Source organism: Python bivittatus, unplaced genomic scaffold (genome assembly GCF_059951505.1).
Source record: "Python bivittatus isolate LINGU-HERP-01145 unplaced genomic scaffold, Pbiv_v1 ctg000070_np1212, whole genome shotgun sequence".
Lineage (NCBI taxonomy): Eukaryota > Metazoa > Chordata > Lepidosauria > Squamata > Pythonidae > Python > Python bivittatus.
This window is the reverse complement of record NW_028277034.1, coordinates 20,218,935-20,239,861: the sequence shown is the minus strand read 5'-3', so window position 1 is coordinate 20,239,861 and position 20,927 is coordinate 20,218,935. Positions and strand designations below refer to the sequence as shown.

Genomic DNA, 20,927 nt, shown 5'->3' with positions numbered 1-20,927 from the left:
TGGAACCCGAAGTCTTCCAATGATGCATTCATCATTGCTGTAATCGAGTTCATCAGCCTTGCTTCTAGTTATTTTCTTCATCCTTCAGAGTCCAGCTTTCGCCTTCATAGAATGGCACAGGGAAAACCATTGCCTGCACAATTCTAATTTTTGTAGATATAGACCCATAATGACATCTTAATTTTTTTCCGAGGCCTTCATTGCTATCCTACCAAGTGCTAAGCTGTGACATATTTCTTCAGTGCTGGTTCCTTAATGTTGATAGTCTTAAAAGAGAGAAGCAGTAAACAAATGCATTGAAAAGTCTGTTATGAAAGAATTTAAAAACCAGGATACACAAACACTAAGTACCTGTAACTATCCAAGAAACAAAAGAAGCAATTTTAAAAAATCAGACGTGCAAAAGCATCAGGTCCAGGTGGGCTGATAGCTCAGTATTATAAAGAATTTGAGGAGAAGCTCAATATTATAAAGAATTTGAGGAGGAACTATTGGAACCACTGACAAACACAAGAAATGAAATTAAAAAGACAAATGCAATACTACCAACATGGGAAGAGGCATGTAAAGCTTTGATTTACAAAACAGGGAATAACCCGGAGAAACCAGTCATACAAACCAATATCTTTGTTGAATGTAGATTATAAAATTTTTGGAACAATACTAACTGAATGCCTAAAGAAATATATCCCAGATATAATACGCAACAACCAAACAGGTTACAGGTAACCTCAGTTAACTACCATAATTGGTACTGGTAATTCCAGTTCCAGCTGCAGTCATTAAGCAGATCACATGCGGTTGTTAAGCATGGCATCACATAACCACGACTTGCAACTTCTTGCTGGCTTCCCCATTGACTTTGCTTTTCAGAAGCTGGCAGTGGAGGTCGCAAATGGCAATCACGGGACTGATACTATAACCATCCCAACTGCACGCTGGTTGCCAAGTGCCCGAATCGCAATCACATGAGAGCAGGGATGCTGTGATGGCCACAACTTCAAGAATCAGCATAAGACTCCCCGTTCAGCACCATCGTAACTTTGAATGGTCACTGAATGAATGGTTGCCAAGCAAGGACTACCTTTATATTCCAAAAGGAAACATCAAGGATAATAACAGGTTTATAATTAATATAACAGAACATATTAAACAAAAAAGACAGAAGCAGTATACCACTTACCTATTGTCATTAGTTTGCTTTTCTTTATATTTAATCTTGGTCCCATTTTTTTTTCACTGTGCTCCTTGATTTTCTGTCAGTCCCATTAGGTCATCTTCCTTACTCTGTACATTTTCATTACTTGCAGATTATTTGCATTTTCAACTATCAGAGTAGTGTCATCAGCATAGAGTAGATTATTGATGTTTTTTCCTCCAATTTTAAAACCTTGCTCATCTTCTAATCCAGTCTCCTCAATATATATTCAGCATATAGATTGGACAAATAAGAAGAAAATATGTAGCTGTTTACTGGTATAGGCTTTCACAGTAGGGATCAATCAAGCAGTTATGAGTTTCGGGCTGAATGGCTGTTGTCTAAATGGCCAAACTAGACCATGGCCATTCAGTCCAAAAGCTCATCGCTGCTTGAGTATGCAGTCTTGTCTCATTCTTTTGCCAACCTGGAATCAATCTATTTTGCCATGTTCTGTCCAGCCTGTAGCTTCCTGACCTATGTATAGGTTTTTTTGAGGACAGAGAGGTGTTCTGGGATTCTCATTTTCATAAGGATATTCCACAGCTTGGTCAACATAATTGAAAGCCTTTCTGTAATCAATGAAGGACATATTGACCTTTTTTTTTTTTTTTTGTATTCTTTGACTTTCTCAATTATCTAGTGTGCATCAGCAATATTGTCTCTTGTTCCTTAGCCTTTTCTAAAACCATCTTGAACATCCAATATCTATCTTTTCATCTATGGGTCTAATCTCCATTGGAGGATACTAAGTATTATTTTGCTAGCATGTGAAATTAAAGATATTGTATGATAGTTTGCACATTCTGTTAAGTTACTTTCTTTGGCATTGATTTGTAGACTGACCTCTTCTAATCAGTTGGCCGGACTCTCATTCTCCAGATTTGCTAGCATAGTTTGGTTAGAACCTTGACTGATTCTTCTGTTGGTTGCCGTATTTCTGTAGCCTTTAGTAATTATTGTTTGTGAGCTGCCCAGATGCTCTAAGATGGGGGGGGGGATACAAATCTAATAAATAAATAAATAATGACTGGAGTGTTCATCTAACTTCATCTTCTGGAACTATAGGTTCCCATAAGTAGAGAATATCTTCTAAGGCGGGGTTCCTAAACTTTTTACCATCACACCTCCCTTTAGTGTAACTGTAATGTATATATCTCCCCTAAAAATCCAAACACCAAAATGAATGCAAATGAACAATGAAAACAATACAACGAAATTTTGGGAAACATGGATTTATTATAATAATGTATTAAAAGGTTCTTCACACCTCCCCTGGACCGTGTCTGCACTTCTCCAAGAGAGGTACACTTCACAGTTTGGGAAACTCTCTTCTAAGGTATCTTGAATGTTAACATATCTACTGTATAGAATTTCAATACACTCCTTCCATCTTCATTTCATCTTACTTGAATCCATTACCTTCTGTCCATTGATGTCCTTTAGAATACCAATTTGAAATTGAAAACTCTTCCTGAGTTCAGCAGTCTTCTGGAAAGCTTTCCTGTTTCCATATTCAGTGTCTTTACAGATGTTGTTATACTATTTTTTCTCTTCTAACTGCTCTCTAAAATTCTTTGTTAAAATCCTTCCTGAGATTTTTATCTTTCTTGGTTTTGGTTTCTCTTCTCTTCTTGGCAATTATCACAATTTGTTCTGATATTCAATTTGCTTTCTTCTATTTCTTAGTCTTTTGCAATCTCTTTTCATATTCATCCTTAACAACTTTGATTTCATTCCGTAGTTCCTCTAGTTCCCTATCAGTGAATTTCAGGACTTCAGAGTGATTCCTGATGGGGTCCTTCAAAATGTTGTGTACTGTATACATTTAAGATCATATAGTAGAAACTAGTTGGTTTTTTTCTGCTTTAGCTTGACTTGGAACTTGCACATGATTAGTTGATGATGTATTCCACAATCAGCCCCTGGCCATGTCTTTGCTGATATAGCAGTTTTTCTACTTCCTTGTATCAATATTATTGTCAGTTTGATTTCTGTGTACTTCATCTGGTTATGTCAGTGTATGTAGGCGTCATTTTGGTTGCTTGAATAATACATTAGCAATGAAGAAATAATTGAATTGGCTTCATTTCTGTTTCCTAGGCCATACAATCCAGCTACATTTTCCTCCCTACTATTTCCAACTTTGGCATTCCAGTCTCCAATCACAAGGACCACTTCTTGATTGCATGGTCTGTTGATTTCAGATTGAACTTGACCACAAAACTTATCAACCTCCTCTTCTCTATCAGTTGTTGGAGCATATACTAAAGAGTTGTGTGCACAATCTAGTTCATATTATTGGTCATTGACTGCATTGTGGCCAAGTATTATCTTGCTATATTCTGCCTGACTATGAAAACAATGCTGTTTCATTTTTGTTGTTCATGTCCTGAGTAGTAAACTGTATGAACTTCTGCCTGAAGGTGACTAATTCCATTCTGATTCAATTCACTGCTTAAGATGTCACTGTATAATTGATACTTTTCAACTGTGTTGAGTGTTCTCATGTTCATGCTTCTACAGTAATGTTACTTCTTCCCACTATAATTCTGTCTTTGCAGTTTCAGATTTTCTTATCCTGCATGGCAGCTAAACATCCCAAAGGCTTTAGTCTAGCTGTGTCGGATTACTAATAAGCCATTGTTAACTCCTAAAGAATGACTCTTCCTCAGTAGCATGTTAAGTACCATCCAACAGAGAGGCCAGTCATCTGGCACTATATTGTCAGTTACTTTAACTCATCTATGTATGTAATTTCCTTGGTAAAATACAGGAATGGTTTACCACTGCTTTCTCCCATTCAGTATCAAATGATGATGATGATGTCTAGTACAGATGCCTGCTTGCTTTAGCTGCATACCTAGGATGACTTTCATGCCTTGGGTGATCCTGCTGGGATCACAAGAGTATATACTCTTGGTGTATACTCCCAGAATTCTTCACTCATACCAGTGAACATCATCACAAACACAGTGAGGCAACATTCATAGTAAACATTATTTGTTTAAAACTGAGAAGCTGTAGCCCTCCTGATGTTTCTAATACACATTTTTTAGCAGCACCAGTCAGAACAGCTAATGATGAGGGAGGCTGGTAGTTGGGTTCATTACAGGCATCCTAAGGTTCACATGAGATACAAGAGAACTGTAGTGATTGTCTTTTAGTCCTCTATAAGTTTCAAGGGAGAAATTGGGCAATACAGTTTCATGTGCCATTGAGACTGTCTATTTTGCATGATCAGATATGATTATTAGCATTAATACTTATACATGGAGTGATTCACTTACATTCTTTCAGCATCATTTATTCATAATTACTGTGCTAGAACTGTAATTTTATATTGTGATTAAATGACAGAAGTCATTCTATGTATGCTAGCAGTTACTTTACTGTATACTGTTGTGGTGGGGAAGCTGGACAATGGATGCATAGTTGTCTATTTAGATTCCAGATGCATAGTTGTCTATTTGGATTCCAGTAATATAGTAACAGAGAGCCAATGTGGTGTAGTGGTTAAGGCACCCAGCTAGAAAACGGAAGACTGGGAGATCTAGTCCCACCTTAGGCATGAAGCCAGCTAGGTGGCCCTGGGCTAGTCACTCTCTCTCAGCCCTAGGAAGAAGCAATGGGAAACCACTTCTGAAAAACCTTGCCAAAAAACCAGCAAGGACTAGTCCAGGCAGTAACCAGGAGTCAACACTGACTCAGAGGTACAAAAACAAAACAGTAATAGCGTATGTTTCATAAAACCATTACATAAGGGTTTGAAGATACCCCTAGGACATAGCAAGATTTCCTCCACATCTGCCCCACCTGCCAGGAAAAAGCTTATGTCCAAAAGCTGAATATTGATTATGTTTAGGGAAAGCTAATGCACTTTTTTCATATTGTAGGAGTGCTCAATGGCTCAGGAGTCCCCCAAAACTTCAGCAGCAGAGATTTCTGTGACAAGCAATGGAGAACTGGAAGATACGCATGAGCACAACTATAACAGGGTATGAATCTATAAATATCCCCTGAATTGCTTGGCAATAATCCAATTTTAGTAATGCTCAAGCAACTCAAGATATGGAGAACATGTATCATGTTAGCCCAGATTTTGCTGATGAGAGAAGCCTTATTCATTAAGAATGAATATTTTATTTCTAGAATTATAAATAAGCTTAACAGCAAGAATGAACTGAATTAAAACCGGACGATCTTTGATTATTTGATCATTCATATTCTGTTTTGAAAATGGAGGGCTTAAAAAGGAGCTTCACTGTAGCAGAGTGAGTGGAATTAAAAGTAAAACCGATGAAGATAAAATTGAAGTGAGGGAAATACTGTAAAGAGTATTTTAGAGATTTGCATTTGTAATATGTAAAAGAGTGGGACTGAAATGAATGTTATAAATGTTAAAGTTCAAGGAAGAAAATGATGAAAGGGAAGTAATGCTGTAAGAATGTTGAAAAATGATAATGTTGCAAGTTAGATGATATAACTGGAACAATATTAAAATATGGATATGGTATATTTATGGGCTGTGCAGCTTACTTAACATGCATATAAAGACTGTACCTGTACCTAATGATTGGAAAAATGTTGTTTCCTATGCAAAGGGAAACATAGCAAGAGTAAGTGCAAAACTACAAAAATATTACATGTTAAGTATACCTGAAAATACATTTAGCAAAAGCAAGTCTAAAATTTTCAATTCTGCATCCCTAGATGTGGCCCTCACTAGCTGGATTTTTACAGAGAGCATGGCCCAGGCTGAAAAGTTGTCATGAAGGGACAAAGAGATCATTTTATACAGTGATACCTCGGGATACGAACGCCTCTGCTTGCGAATTTTTCGGGTTACGACCAGCTCTGGCCCCAAAATTTTACCTCGGTTTGCGAACTCCGCCTCGGGGTACGAGCCATTTTCCGCCCGTGCCACGTGGTCCGCGGCCATTTTCTGCCCGTGCCACGTGGTCCGCGGCCATTTTTCCGCCCGTGCCACGTGGTCCGCGGCTGTTTTTCCGGCCCTGCCGCGTGGTCCGCGGCCGTTTTCGCGCCGCGCCGGGCTGTTTTCGCGCCGCGCCGGGCCGGGCCGTTTTCGCACCGCGCCGGGCCGTTTTCGCGCCGCGCCGGGCCGTTTTCACGCCGCGCCGCGCTGCACCCGGCCATTTTCGCGCCGCACCACGCCGCGCCCGGCCGCTTTCCATGTGGTCCGTGGACGCCAGAACGGATTAACGGTAATTACATTGAACCTTATGGGAAATTGCCTCGGGTTGCGACCAAATTCGGGCGGAGGGCGGAACGGATTAACCGGATTTACATTGAACCCTATGGGGAAATTTGCCTCGGGGTGCGACCAAATTCAGAGGGCGGAACGGATTAACCGGATTTACATTGAACCCTATGGGGAAATTTCCTTCGGGTTACGACCAACTCGGGATACGCCCAGAGTCACGGAACGGATTAAGTTCGTATCCCGAGGTACCACTGTACTTTACTGTCATGTACAAACCACTAATAATTAATGCTGTCTCGCAGACAGACAGTGATGCAGCAGATGTCCTGCTAGTAATTATTTGTGTTAAAGTGTAACATTCACGCAGTTACTGCGGGCCTCCCACGAGTGAGGGGAAAGAAGACACCAAACTGATTCTCCTTCGAGGGGGGTGAGAGCGCCCAGACCGGAGTCTGGAAACCTCTTTTATTGAGTACATCAGAGGGCTGGGTTAAGCATATATACGTCACACTACCTAATACAAGCCCATGACTATATATGGTAATACATGAAGCGCAAGGGATCATGTGCTTCGATTGAGCACGTGACAAGCTGCGGGGGCTTGCCTCCTGAAATTTGAGGCTTTTCCCCAGGTTGTTGCTGGTACTTTCCATGCTAGCTTCCTTGTTAGTGTACGACTGATTTTACTAGTCTGCACTAACAGAAATGCCTAGCATGTGATGGGGTGTTATAATGCAACATTAAAGAAGAGGTAGGAAGATAGATAGATAGATAGATAGATAGATAGATAGATAGATAGATAGATAGATAGATAGATAGATAGATAGATAGATAGAATTAAGAGAAAGTACAGCTTCAGCAATATATACTATGTTTGAATATTGTCAGCTCTGCACTTTGAAAAGTGGCCATTTAACTAGTTTAAAATGAAATAAATATAAGACTGGCAAGTGTTTCATGCCAACCAGAGCTTGAGAAAAAAATTGTGAAACTATATCTCTGTTCTAATTTTTGGAAGCAATCAAATGCATAGTGAAGGCAGACTTTTGGCATACTTTCATGTCTATTATGGTCATTAACATTGTGGCTTTGAAACTAAAGCTGACAGTCTTTCTGAATCTAAAGCTGACTGAATCTTGTAAGTGATTAAAGCTTAATCCCTGATTATTGTTCATTACTGTAAAACTTTGGCACTTTGTATGAATAAGAAAATGTTTTGTAATTGCCAGAACATGGGTGTGGAAGGGGTTGAGAGAGAATCTGGGATATGTGTTTGTAGAAATCCCCCAGACAGCACAGAGCATTAGCTTAAATTAAAGTAATACAAAGTTCCAGGAAAGTAAAAGGGTACATTGTTGTGCCCAAACGTTAGTTTTCTAAAAAAAAATCTAATACCAGCCACACCGGTATCAGTAGTGAATACCAATAGAAAAGAATATATGTAGCTCAGAGTTGAACTGTTGAGTCCTTGGTGTTCTCTGAATGTGGTTGTTTTCTTGCAGACATTTTGTTACCCGACTAGGTAGCATCTTCAGTGCACTGAAGATGTTACCTAGTTGGGTAACAAAACATCTGCAAGAAAACAACCAAGCTCAGAGAACACCAAGGATTCCACAGTGGTAAAGATATGTGGCGGAGACACCATAATTCAACCCTAAGTAAACTTTGTTAATGTTCATAAAGTTCATAATGTTAATGTTCATAATTCTATCTAAATAATTACAATTTCTTGACTATGCAACTACACCTGCATATACTATTTGTCCATAACTATTTAGGGTTTTAGAGAAATTCCAAAAGATATCTGCGCATGCCAGATACTGGCAATTTATTATATAGATCTTTGATCTGTAATGTTTCTGTCTGCAGCCTGCATGAAATGCTATAATATGGCAGGATTTCAGTTATTTATCCAAGCAAGTAGATTATCAAAGCCTGGTTTTGCAAACCTGCTTCAAACCAGTATGTCATATTCTGCTGACCTACCAATTGCAAATGATTTATCCGTCATTCAATTTTTTAAATAACTGTTTTAGCTTGATGACTGGATTAAGTATTGTTTCTATTACATTTTATATTAAGTAAACAAATGTAGACTTGCTTCAGTCTTTGCTCCTTCCTCTTATATATGGAGATTTCCTATTTTTGATCCTTGTTTGTCTCTTGCTAATCCTTTTCTCCAAATCTATAGCATGATCTTTGTCTGCTGGCGATTGTATCCATTCAATATTTCATTGAATGGATGAAATGGCAAATTATGGCTTGTGGCAAATAATGCATGCCTATAGGAAGTTAGAAACATGAAGTGGAAGAAACCTGAAACCATGAGGCTCCTAAGAGGTTAATAGCAATCTATGGCATGAATTTAAATCTTTCTATAATCACATTTATATCTACTATATAGATGCTTAATATTTATTTGTCAGTTTGCCAGAACAGGGTAAAGTGGGTGAAACTGAAAAGGCAACTTTCTGGCTTACTTTTGAATAGTGTCCAAATAGGAACTTCAGATTTAATTTGCTCAGTTAATTGTCATCAACTCTGGCTGTTAGCCCCCAACTCTTATGAGGTCAACCACGGGGAGTACTGATAGTGTGGAGACCATGAGCTTTAGACCAGCGCATTGAAACGTAGAGTAGAATTCAGTGTGGCATGAAAAAAGTCTGCTCACACAGTTGTTTTGCATTTCTCTCCTTATAGCACTTCCTTGCCAATGCTTCTCTGAACAGGGCAGATTTTATAGGCTTTATGAGAAATAGGGATGAGGGAAAGTTGCCCCCCACCAGTTTTGCTGATGGAGAAGTTTCATCAACAAAAATAGTGCCTAGATTCTGTATAAAGATGGCCAGTTTACTACTCAAATACTTATTTTCAGATTGTTAAAAACTGACTCTCAGTATATTTTAAATGGTCTAAGAAAACTTCTGTAAAAAATCAGATATCCGTATCAACATTCAACATAAGTTTGTATTCAGTTTTTGATCCAAAGACTTATTCTAAAAGCTTAACATGTTTATCTAAGTTGCCACAGTTGTTTGATTAAACCATTGGATAATAGAAGTTTGATCCACAAATATAAGGACATCTGTGATATAATGTCAGGCTTTACACAGCAGATCACAACTCTTCAGACAGTTAACCCTGTATCAGAAACTTGCTTCCTAGCAGAAGGCTTAGTGGTACGAGATAGCTAGATTAGTTTCTTTGTTGGAGATAAGAATGAAGACTTATATACACAGAAGATCTGCTTACTGTGCTACATAGCACTCAAAGCTTCAGTCTTGAAAAATGCATTCTACAGTTTGGAATCCATTGGCGCTTCAGGGTTTAAACTCTATAATTTTTCCTCCTGCTTTTCCAAGTGGATACTTGGCTGTTCTCTTCAAAGTCATGGGAGGTATCTAGGCTATGTAAACATAACAGGTCTCTCAGACTTGGAAACTGTTGTAATGGAGCATTGTGTTGTCATCAAAACAGAATGCTATGACAGCATAAAATAGATTCCAAACTGCAGAACACATTTTTCAAGATGACCTGGAAAGACTGCTGTTATGCCTAAATGTTCCCTTATTTGGGATTTTTACATGGATATTCCTTTCTATTCAAACATTTCTAAGGAGTTGAAGCGTTCTCTGCCAGCTGGACTTGGCTTGTCAGAAACCCAGATCACATCTCATGGATTTGACAGTACCAAAGAGGGGACTATTGAAGTTGGACCTTTTCAAGGTAACAGAATTCAATGTTTATTATTGGTAAAAATATGTATAGGATAGAATAGGAAGCATTCTGTAGCCTTCATTTTAAAACTATGATTTCAGCAGTAGAATGTACATGCTGGCAATCATTGGTGACAAACAGTGGTTGAGAATCCAATTGGTATGCACAAAATGGCTCCCTATGTGATGCAGTTACCATATGGAGGATATAATAGATTGCCTTTTGTCTAAAGTAGTCCTAAATTCAAATTCTCATTCACTTCAAGATTTGCTTCAGTTTCACCAATATTTTGTGCATTAAAAATACACTGATTAAATGAAGATGTATGTTCATGGTATATGTCCCATTTCCAGGTCCCTCATCATTTCCCATGCCACCTGTTATATCGCCTAGCAGTGCAGCAGCTAGCAGACTGGCTGGACAAGGGAGTGATTTAGTTATTCCCAAAGGTATTCAGAGGTCTAAGCAGTTAATGATTTTGCTGATACAGTACTAACTCCCACGTTTGCCTACACTTACTTGACTTGTGATTTATTGCTATGGCTAAGTGTAATGCTGCCTTTTTATGCTGCTTTGGCTTGGCAAATAATTACATTTTCCTTTCTGCATACTGTCTTCCTTCAGTATTAAGCATGCTCACATAAGCATTCATTAAAATGAACTGTGGGAAATGTTCATTAGGATGAAATTATGTGTTAAATTTTATTGTCATAATGTTACTAAATAGTGATTGTGTTGAGAAATCCATTGTAATGGAAATATAATTTTAAAATCTATGACCTACATGAGAATTTGTGCAAGTGTTTGTACCTTTATTTATTAAAAGTCATTTGCTTGGTTGCCCTATATTCATTTTGACATTTCAAGTATGATGAAATTCCTATAATGTACTCATGATCAGCATTGCAAAGGAATATCTGAAAATAATTTATTTAAATTTAAAGGTCTTATATTTTACAGTTTAAAAGTTATTAGAATGGTGAACATCTGTTAATTTATATGATTTAAATAGGGCTTAAATGTTAATTACAATTTATACTGCCTTCCAACACTTTATTTACTAACATATTAATCAATAACAGAATGTTTCTGAGCATTTTAAGAAGATCATACTAAAACCATTAAAAATGCATTATAAGATGAATTAAAATAGATTCTATAAGATAAAACTACTGGAAGAGTTACGACTTGTATACTTTAGAAATACTAAAATATTACAGTTTGAAAAGGCTAGGAAAATAAAAAGAATTTCCTGGGGGTGTGCAAACATGTTCTGGAGCCCAAATGTCAACACCAAGGAAATTCCGTATTGTAGGCGCAGGCTTAACTTTATTTCATAAGCATATTTGGAAAAGCATCTTCTAGGTTTTAAGTAAAAGTTGAAGGAAACATTTTTAAACTAATTTGATTCCAAGCAACATTTGGATTAAAGAAGAATACTAGCATTTTAAATTGGATCGGGAAATGGACTAGAAACCAATCCAAATGGCAAAGTAATGATGTATTATTATCACATTGGCAGGTGTCAAGTTAAAAGTAACCCAGGTGTGAGTACTATAGTTAGGTTATCTCTGTCCCTATATCATCCTAAACAAACAAAAGGGCCTACAGACAGCTACCAAGGTAACCTGTGCTTTCTGTGGCTGCTGGATCTAACATTGTCTCCAGATGTCCCTGAATTAGAATCTTCCATATGTTCTGGACTTGTATTTCTCAAAAGGCCCTAATCATTAGAGTAAATAGTCAATGCTGATGGGAATTATAGTCCAAAGCATCTAGAGGCCACCAATTTGGGAAATGCTGCTTTAGATGGAATTCATGCACCCCCAAAACAGGCTATATATCCATTACCTGAACAGATGAATCATCTATTGTCAATCTGGATCATTGGTGTTTTTGTGTCTATTATGCCTAAACACTTTTTCAGAGCACCCAGTGTCTTTCTAATGAGATTAAAAAAGGGAGGTGGCTAGGTTCCCTTCACATATTGATGACATTTCAGCCAGCAGTTTTATGTAGATGTTAAATAACACTGAGGATTAAAATACGCTATTTTGGAATCCACAACATACTGCCAAAAACAGAGCAATAATACCTTAGCAATGCATTGGACTCAGTCATTACATAAGAGTACAGTAGAGCCACTATGTTACTGTATTACAATACCCAAATTTCATTTCACTGTTTGAAGCTTTTTCTGTAAATTTGTAATGATACTGAATTCTAAAATGAAGAAACTTTCTCTACCTACAGTTTGCTATCATTATTTGAATTAAATATAATATTCCCAATTTTACTTGCACTTTTTCACTGACTTCTGTGAATAGCTGGATTACATTGCTATCTTTTGATTTTGAGGATGATGGAAAAAATTAAGGGGTATTAAGCTGTAAAAAAGTAGGAATCTGGTACAGTGGAACACTGTGTGGAAAACTCAGTTATTCTGATATATAGTTATCTTTTAATGTTTTCTAATAGAATAAATCATAGCATAGATTTTCTCTCTTGCATAACAATGTCTTTATAGCAGTCACTGGAGTCACTTTAGAACAGGGATAGGAAATCTCCAGTTTATTGCGATTTACCTTCTCAATTCACACCTGAAAGAGTTGAGCTTTAAAAAGAGGCCTTCCTTTTCTAAAGGCTTTTAAAGTGATAAATTGCTGTTTAGATAAATCTCAGGGGAGATTATACCTGAGGAAGGAGGTGTTAATCTGCAATCCCACCTAAAAATGATGCCTCATTGGCATCAGTGGAAGACTTGAGTGCATGTTGGGAAGGAGCAAGGTTGCTGTATCCACTTGTAGGTTGGCTTTTGCTTCTTTGCCAAAGGTGGGCACACCTGACATGTAACTTGGGATGAAAATGTTCCCCATCCATGTGTATGTCACATATGTCTTACTGAACATAAAAACACTGATAAGGAACAATTGTATCATCTGCAAAAATATGATCAGCAAAACTTGGAGACCTGAACTGAAGTCAAGTACTGGTTCCCAGCATGCATTCCAGAATGTTTTGATAAATGATTACTTCATATGTTGTTGGATTTATATATTATGCTCAACCATTGCTTGTTTTAAGCATGCTCTTTTGAAATGGTAACAGTAGTTGGATTCATACCATACAAAGGCATCAACCGTGATTTACAAATCACTGTGACTGAATTCACACAATACAATAAATCATATTCAAACTAGCCACATTATGTTTAATATATGGTATGAACCAAAGAAATAATTGTACAGTTAGGTATGCTTATTGTATTGAAAGGCATCTATAAAGTATGAACTTTCTTAATTCTTCTTGAAATTGTGAATTGATAAAGAAGAAGGATGGGATTGGAGGTGTCTATTTCATTGAGAGTGTGAAGCAGTAATCAAGTACAAGTTGCACTTCCTATTCTTTATCTTTCCTATGCTTTACTAATGAATGAAATCATTCTCCCTGCTGATATTTTTTATGGGAAAATGTTAAGTACACGAGGTTAGAAGGCACCCAGAATACTTACTGTCAACTTCAGAACTCTGAAATATGAATTGAGTGGGATTGCTGCTAATTTAATGAACATAGCTTTGGATTCATAGTTGCTGTTTACAGACCTGAAAGGGATTGGCCTGTCAGTTCTGGTGAAACATGGGCATATGATGAAAATAGAATAGATGATGTGCGTTTCTCCACATTTCTAGAAGAGCTATTTATATTTAATATTTAATTGTTCAGTGAAAAACTATCACATAATGCAAAATGTGAGAATCTTGCAGAGTATGTTGAAGTTGCTTAATTCTAAATTACCCATAGCTGCAATTTAAATGCAAGCAATCTTATTTTTCAGGCTTTACCACAATCAGATTATTGTGTTACTTTCTTTAATATGATGCTGAAAATAAAGTTGTAGACTTGTGCCTAAAGGCCATTTCAGCTGTCTCTTTAATACATTTACCTGAGCTCTAAATACACTTTGATACACTTACCTGTGGTTTCTACATAGGCAATCCAAGCGTGCAGCAGAAAAGTGGACCAGTTATTCTAGCAGAGGAAGTAAAGAATCCAGCTATGGAAAAACTGGAGCTTGTAAGAAGATGGAGCTTAAACACGTACAAGGTTTGTACTGGGTGTGTTGCAGTAGCCAAATGATTCAGGCAAGTTTCACATGCCAAGAAATTTGTCATTTTATCAGAACATGAAGGCTACAAGGCTGATATACCATTAAAAAAAATAATCTCCCTCTGTTACAGTAATTTATTGGGAAGAGACTTTTGGAGCAGTGGTATTTAATAAGGAACATACATTTGTTTTCTGGTTTATTTTTCTAAGATTATTTTTAAGCCTGTGTTAATTTCTTTGGATTCAAATGAGACATTGAGATATTTAAAACAAAAACAAAAACTGAGCCACCATAGATAAATGAGTTAAAGCAAGACATGAAGTCATTCAAAATATTCACCTGACAGTCCCTGAATTGCTGAAACTTGTATCATTGCTCATACTTTTAATATATTCACTATAACATAGCAAGTGCCATTGTTGCGTATGTGGTGGGGCAAAAAAGTATTTAGTCAGCCACCAATTGTGCAAGTTCTCCCACTTAAAAAGATGAGAGAGGCCTGTAATTTTCATCATAGGTATACCTCAACTATGAGAGACAAAATGAGAAAAAAAATCCAGAAAATCACACTGTCTGATTTTTAAAGAATTTATTTGCAAATCATGGTGGAAAATAAGTATTTGGTCACCTACAAACAAGCAAGATGTCTGGCTCTCACAGACCTGTAACTACTTCTTTAAGAGGCTCCTCTGTCCTCCACTCGTTACCTGTAGTAATGGCACCTGTTTGACCTTGTTATCAGTATAAAAGACACCTGTCCACAACCTCAAACAGTCACACTTCAAACTCTACTATGGCCAAGACCAAAAAGCTGTCAAAGGACACCAGAAACAAAATTGTAGACCTGCACCAGGCTGGGAAGACTGAATCTGCAATAGGCAAGCAGCTTGGTGTGAAGAAATCAACTGTGGGAGCAATAATTAGAAAATGGAAGACATACAAGACCACTGATAATCTCCCTTGATCTGGGGCTCCATGCAAGATCTCACCCTGTGGGGTCAAAATGATCACAAGAATGGTGAGCAAAAATCCCAGAACCACACGGGGGGACCTAGTGAATGACCTGCAGAGAGCTGGGACCAAAGTAACAAAGGCTACCATCAGTAACACACTATGCTGCCAGGGACTCAAATCCTGCAGTGCCAGATGTGTCCCCCTGCTTAAGCTAGTACGTGTCCAGGCCCGTCTGAAGTTTGCTAGAGAGCATTTGGATGATCCAGAAGAGGATTGGGAGAATGTCATATGGTCAGATGAAACCAAAGTAGAATGTTTTGGTCTAAACTCAACTTGTTGTGTTTGGAGGAGAGAGAATGCTGAGTTGCATCCAAAGAACACCATACCTACTGTGAAGCATGGGGGTGGAAACATCATGCTTTGGGGCTGTTTTTCTGCAAAGGGACCAGGATGACTGATCTGTGTAAAGGAAAGAATGAATGGGGCCATGTATCGTGAGATTTTGAGTGAACACCTCCTTCCATCAGCAAGGACATTGAAGATGAAACATGGCTGGGTCTTTCAGCATGACAATGATCCCAAACACACCGCCCGGGCAATGAAGGAGTGGCTTCATAAGAAGCATTTCAAGGTCCTGGAGTGGCTTAGCCAGTCTCCAGATCTCAACCCCATGGAAAACCTTTGGAGGGAGTTGAAAGTCCATGTTGCCCAGCGACAGCCCCAAAACATCACTGCTCTAGAGGAGATCTGCATGGAGGAATGGGCCAAAGTACCAGCAACAGTGTGTGAAAACCTTGTGAAGACTTACAGAAAACGTTTGACCTCTGTCATTGCCAACAAAGGATATATAACAAAGTATTGAGATGAATGTATTGTCGAAGGCTTTCACGGCCGGCATATGATGGCTGGTGTGGGTCTTCCGGGCTGTGTGGCAGTGGTCTTGAAGTTTTGTTTCCTAACGAAAACGAAAAAAACGAAAACGAAAAAAACTCTATATTATTTTTTCCTTCTTTCCTTTCCTTTTTTTTTCCTCACCAGATAGCTCTTTTTTATATATAACAGGTTAGGTTCCTTTTTAAAAGCATGTTGTCTTTTATTCAATAGTAATATAGTTCATGTACTTATACTGCTGTTTAATAAAATAACTGAGTTTATTAAACATGTTGTTATATTTTTAAAGAGCAGTACAATTCAATTTTTAAAAATCCATATGTACCTTCCTTCTACACATTAGCATATTGTGGAGGACTATCTGCATGATTTAGTATAATTTTGCTGCCCATTTTTAATAAGAAATGGGGTGGTAGAAAACCATAGTCACTCAGGTGAGGATATTTATTTGTAACCTGTCTGTCCACTGCTTGACATACTTTGCTTTAATAAGTAAACACAAAATTAAAGGATTTCTGCTTCTCAAAAAACAAATTGCAAACAGTCAGTACATTTGTTGTGCTTTACAACTTGGATTACAGGTAGTCCCCAGTTTAAGAATGAGTTCCATTCCCAAGGTCTGTCCTTAAGTCAAATTTGTATGTAAACCAGAACAGTATTATTGTATAATACTATATAAGTAGTATTGTGTAATGAACTGGAATCATTGTGTATTTAACTCAAATTTTGCTACAATAGCCTCTGTCCTTAACTATGGGTCATCTGTTACCTGGGCGTTCTTAGCTCAGGGACTGCTTGTATTGATCAATTAGTCAACTCAGTTATAGATTCTTTACTTAAATCCACCCAGAAGACAGACTTAACACTAAAGTCATATAAGTTCCATTTTAGAGGATAAGATAATGTTTTAATGAGTGTTTTCTGTCTTAAAAATCTCCGTAGCAGCAATAACCCAAAATTACCTTTTAGTCAGACAACTTTTAGTCAAACAAATAGGCATATTTGTTTTTTGTAGACTGAATCAATTTAAATTGTCCCAATATATCTAGAAGATACTTTGGATAAATTGGTGCAAGGGAAACATGTTTTGCATGTTCCATATCCTTAGTGGCATACTGTCCACTGGTTTAATAACTACTGTTGCTATATTCAACTACCACTGTAAAGGTTTGCCTTTTTGTATACAGTAGGCAGCCCTGTTGCAATAACAGCTGTAATGTCTCTGATCTTCTGCTCAAAATTCAGTTTAGATCAAAGCTGGAATTACTATGGTAATGCATTCAAGATATCCAAAGGGCCACCTACAGCCATACAAACTAACCCAACTTTTGAAATGTATTACTGTTTCTTAGTTTGTCAATTAGATCTTTATATATTGTGTACCATTAAACATCAGCAACGAATGACATAGAAGTGTTGTTTTTAGAAGGCATTTGTAATAAGTTCCAAATATAATTCTGCAGAGGATGAACCTTTCAAAAGTTTAATGCTAGGTGGTTCAAAAAGGATCTCTCTGAACAGTGGGAAGATCTCCCACTAAACTAAGCTGATTAGTTGTAATGCCCTCCTGCCCCCAAATTGGGAGCAGTTTGAAACCAAGATTCAACAGTTCTTCCCAATGCATGGTCAGTAATGGAGTGACTGAATGATGCTATACGTCCTAGAGAAATAGGTAACTCTTTTATCCAGTGCTTACGACTACATATTTTACTGTCAAATACAGTTGCCAGACAGATATATTGATGTTGAAACCAGACATAGCCTATCTGTTCCATATTGGAAATATCCATATTTATGGCCTGCAGCATAATATTTTAGTGACCAAAGAATTATATGCATTTTTTTAAAATAAACCACAGACAGGATTCTTCCTGTTTGTCTGTCCATCCATCCTATCTATATTTTCTTTTTGTTCAAGACCTTTCATACAGGAGCTTGGTCACACAAAAACTTGTACTTTATCTTCATGTCCTGTCCCTTAGCTATCACTGTCTTTAGGAAAGCGTATACTGTAGAATCACCATGTTAAAAAAAAACTTGGAAAATTAATTCAGTACCTCTTTCTTTCTATAGTATCTGATGTCTAGTTTCTTTACTCTAAGTGTTATCATGCAGATTATTTTCTCTCTCAAGTTTTCTCAGATAGATCATTATTCTATTAGTGAATACTTACAATTCCAACTTATTTGCATTTTTAAAATCAGTCGTGGATTTTTTTTCTTTTTTTACTGCAGCTGGACTTGGCAAATGAGAATAGCTTTCTGGGGGACTTGAATCTATGTGAAGCATATACCTGGAGCCTTAGTAGGGGAGGACTAATTAAAAAGGGTGATAGACTTCTTGCCTTTGCATAAAGTTATTAAGATGAGAGCAACATTCAAAAGCCTTGAAATGCTTGTTGCAGAGGAATGAAATGCAAGCACAGATCCTCCATCAGCATTAAAAGGAACACTGAATTTCCTTTTCAGTTCAGGCATGATTGCACTTTTTAATAAAGTTAATTCTTTCCCCAGCTCACTTTGTATAGAAAGCTGCCTCACTAATTTGTAACTCAAAAAGGCAAGGGAGAAGGAATGGCTTCACAGATTATATGCCCTGCACTGTATGGTTTTATAGCCCAATTTTTCATCTCATCTCATTAATAAATTAAAGCCTTTACTTTAGAAGGACTCTTTTCTACAATTCATATTGTAGAAAATATGAAATATTTAAAATACTCTAAACAGAATAAAAGAAGCCATAATAAAGCTTTGTGTTTTCATTACTAGAAGGTTTTATCAGTACCCTGTTCAGCTGATTTTCAACACGGCTCTTTTTTCTGATAGTAGATTAATTTACTGTTTAGAATAATTAGAATTCAGGAAGGTATATGGGAATTTTAAAAAGCAAATGTAATATTTTCAGAATAATTTTAGAATTCTGTGACATGAATGATATTAGTTTAAATGATGCATGTAAATTGTATGTATGAGAATCCCAAAAATTTAAACTTCTCTCTTAAATTTTACAGTGTACTCGTCAAATAATCTCAGAGAAGCTGGGCCGTGGATCACGAACTGTAGACCTTGAGTTAGAAGCTCAGATAGAAATATTGAGAGATAACAAGAAGAAGTATGAGAATGTCCTGAAACTGGCACAAACTCTGTCAACTCAACTCTTCCAGATGGTGCATACTCAAAGACAGCTTGGAGATGCTTTTGCAGATTTAAGTTTGAAATCATTAGAACTCCATGTAAGATTTCATTTGTGTTAACTATCTTTACCCTCTGCTGAAAATGTCTACATTTGTGTTTAACCCAACTTATAAAGCTGTTGGCTAATAATTGATAGCTTAATTGAAATAAATCCAATACTACATGCCTTCCATGTTGAGTACTAATGCTACCTAATACTGCTAATTTCAATTTTTGCACAAGTTATTATAGGGCTGAAGATGGTTATTTTAAGAAGTTGACTTCACCTTTTTGTAAAGGTAGTCTGTACTTCATGAATGTTATACCCAGGAAAAACAAAACAAGCCATTCATGCTGTATTGAAATCAAAGAGCATGTGCTATGCTGCCCCAAAAGTACTGAGAGAATGAAGGACATAGTTGCAATGAGAGAAACTTACTGCAGATCAGTAAGCTAACTGGATTGGTTGTTTTCATACTGAGGATTAAAATATCTTGATTACTGTTATAATTCCAGTACAGTTTAATAAAGAAAAATTAAGTGTTCAAAAATTATATGTTAACAGGAGGAATTTGGATACAACGCAGATACTCAGAAGCTTCTTGCTAAAAATGGTGAAACTCTGCTTGGTGCAATTAATTTTTTTATAGCTAGTGTGAATACTTTGGTAAATAAAACTATTGAAGATACCTTACTGACAGTGAAGCAGTATGAAAGTGCCAGGTAATGTTTTGTATATTACTGTCTATTTTAATTTAAGTAGTTATTTATTGAACATTGAATTTAGTTCATATTGCAACATAGCATTCGATCAGAGTTTAGACATACCCTAAAGTAGTCCTGTTAAAATCAATAAAAATTTAGTAACTCATGAACAATATAGGTACAGCTGATTTCAAAAGTTTTCATTTTATTTGTTTGCTGCTTCAATCACAAAGTGACTGTAGAGAGCTTACACAATAAGATCGAAACGTCAAGTAAAAGTACTAAAAATAATAAAACATTAAGGTAGTGACAGCTTTGCAACAGAGTATAGTCCTTGGTCATTACAAGGTTTCATACCTGTGATATAAACCTTAGTTTGTTTGTTTATTAGATTTATGTCCAAACTTTTGCAACAAAAGCTCAAAGCAAGATATATAGTACTCCCTTCTCCTCCTATTTTTCCTCACAACCACCCCTGTAGGGTAGGCTGGGCCGAGAGAGAGTGAGTGATCCAAAGTCACCCAGTGAACTGCCATGGGTGAGGGTGGACTAGAACTTGGGTCTTCCCACTTCTAGCCCAACACCTTAACCACTATTCCATACTAGCTCTCTAATTAAATGTTGTAGTTCTGTGATTATTTGTGCAGATCATATTAATTCTTTTATTCCCAGGGTTGAATATGATGCTTACCGTACAGATCTAGAAGAACTGAATCTTGGCCCTCGTGATGCTAACACTTTGCCGAAGATAGAGCAATCACAACAACTATTCCAAGTACATAAAGAGAAATATGACAAAATGCGCAATGATGTATCAGTCAAATTGAAATTTTTGGAGGAAAATAAGGTAAGGAACTGTTTTAAATTTCTGGAGAGGTCAATTAATTTTCACTGTTTAAATCTGAATAATATAACATGGGAAATATAACCCTAACCTTTGAGTTCACTGGGTCTGTT

At 37.0% G+C, this 20,927-nt stretch overlaps 1 protein-coding gene across 12 annotated transcripts in view; it reads left to right on the top strand.

The window, feature by feature from the left end:
• The window catches only part of ARFIP1 (ARF interacting protein 1), a 50,092-nt gene that overhangs the window by 17,378 nt on the left and 11,787 nt on the right, over window positions 1-20,927 (top strand). For 11 of the 12 annotated variants that reach the window (XM_025164770.2, XM_007425213.4, XM_088132746.1 and 8 more), the window contains 7 exons: window positions 5,095-5,196; window positions 10,040-10,148; window positions 10,493-10,588; window positions 14,131-14,243; window positions 19,103-19,324; window positions 19,831-19,988; window positions 20,643-20,817. In XM_025164770.2, the coding sequence (XP_025020538.1) occupies window positions 5,095-5,196; window positions 10,040-10,148; window positions 10,493-10,588; window positions 14,131-14,243; window positions 19,103-19,324; window positions 19,831-19,988; window positions 20,643-20,817 (975 nt within the window). The remainder of the gene's footprint in view (window positions 1-5,094; window positions 5,197-10,039; window positions 10,149-10,492; window positions 10,589-14,130; window positions 14,244-19,102; window positions 19,325-19,830; window positions 19,989-20,642; window positions 20,818-20,927) is intronic. The other variant, XM_088132745.1, reaches the window with a different exon arrangement.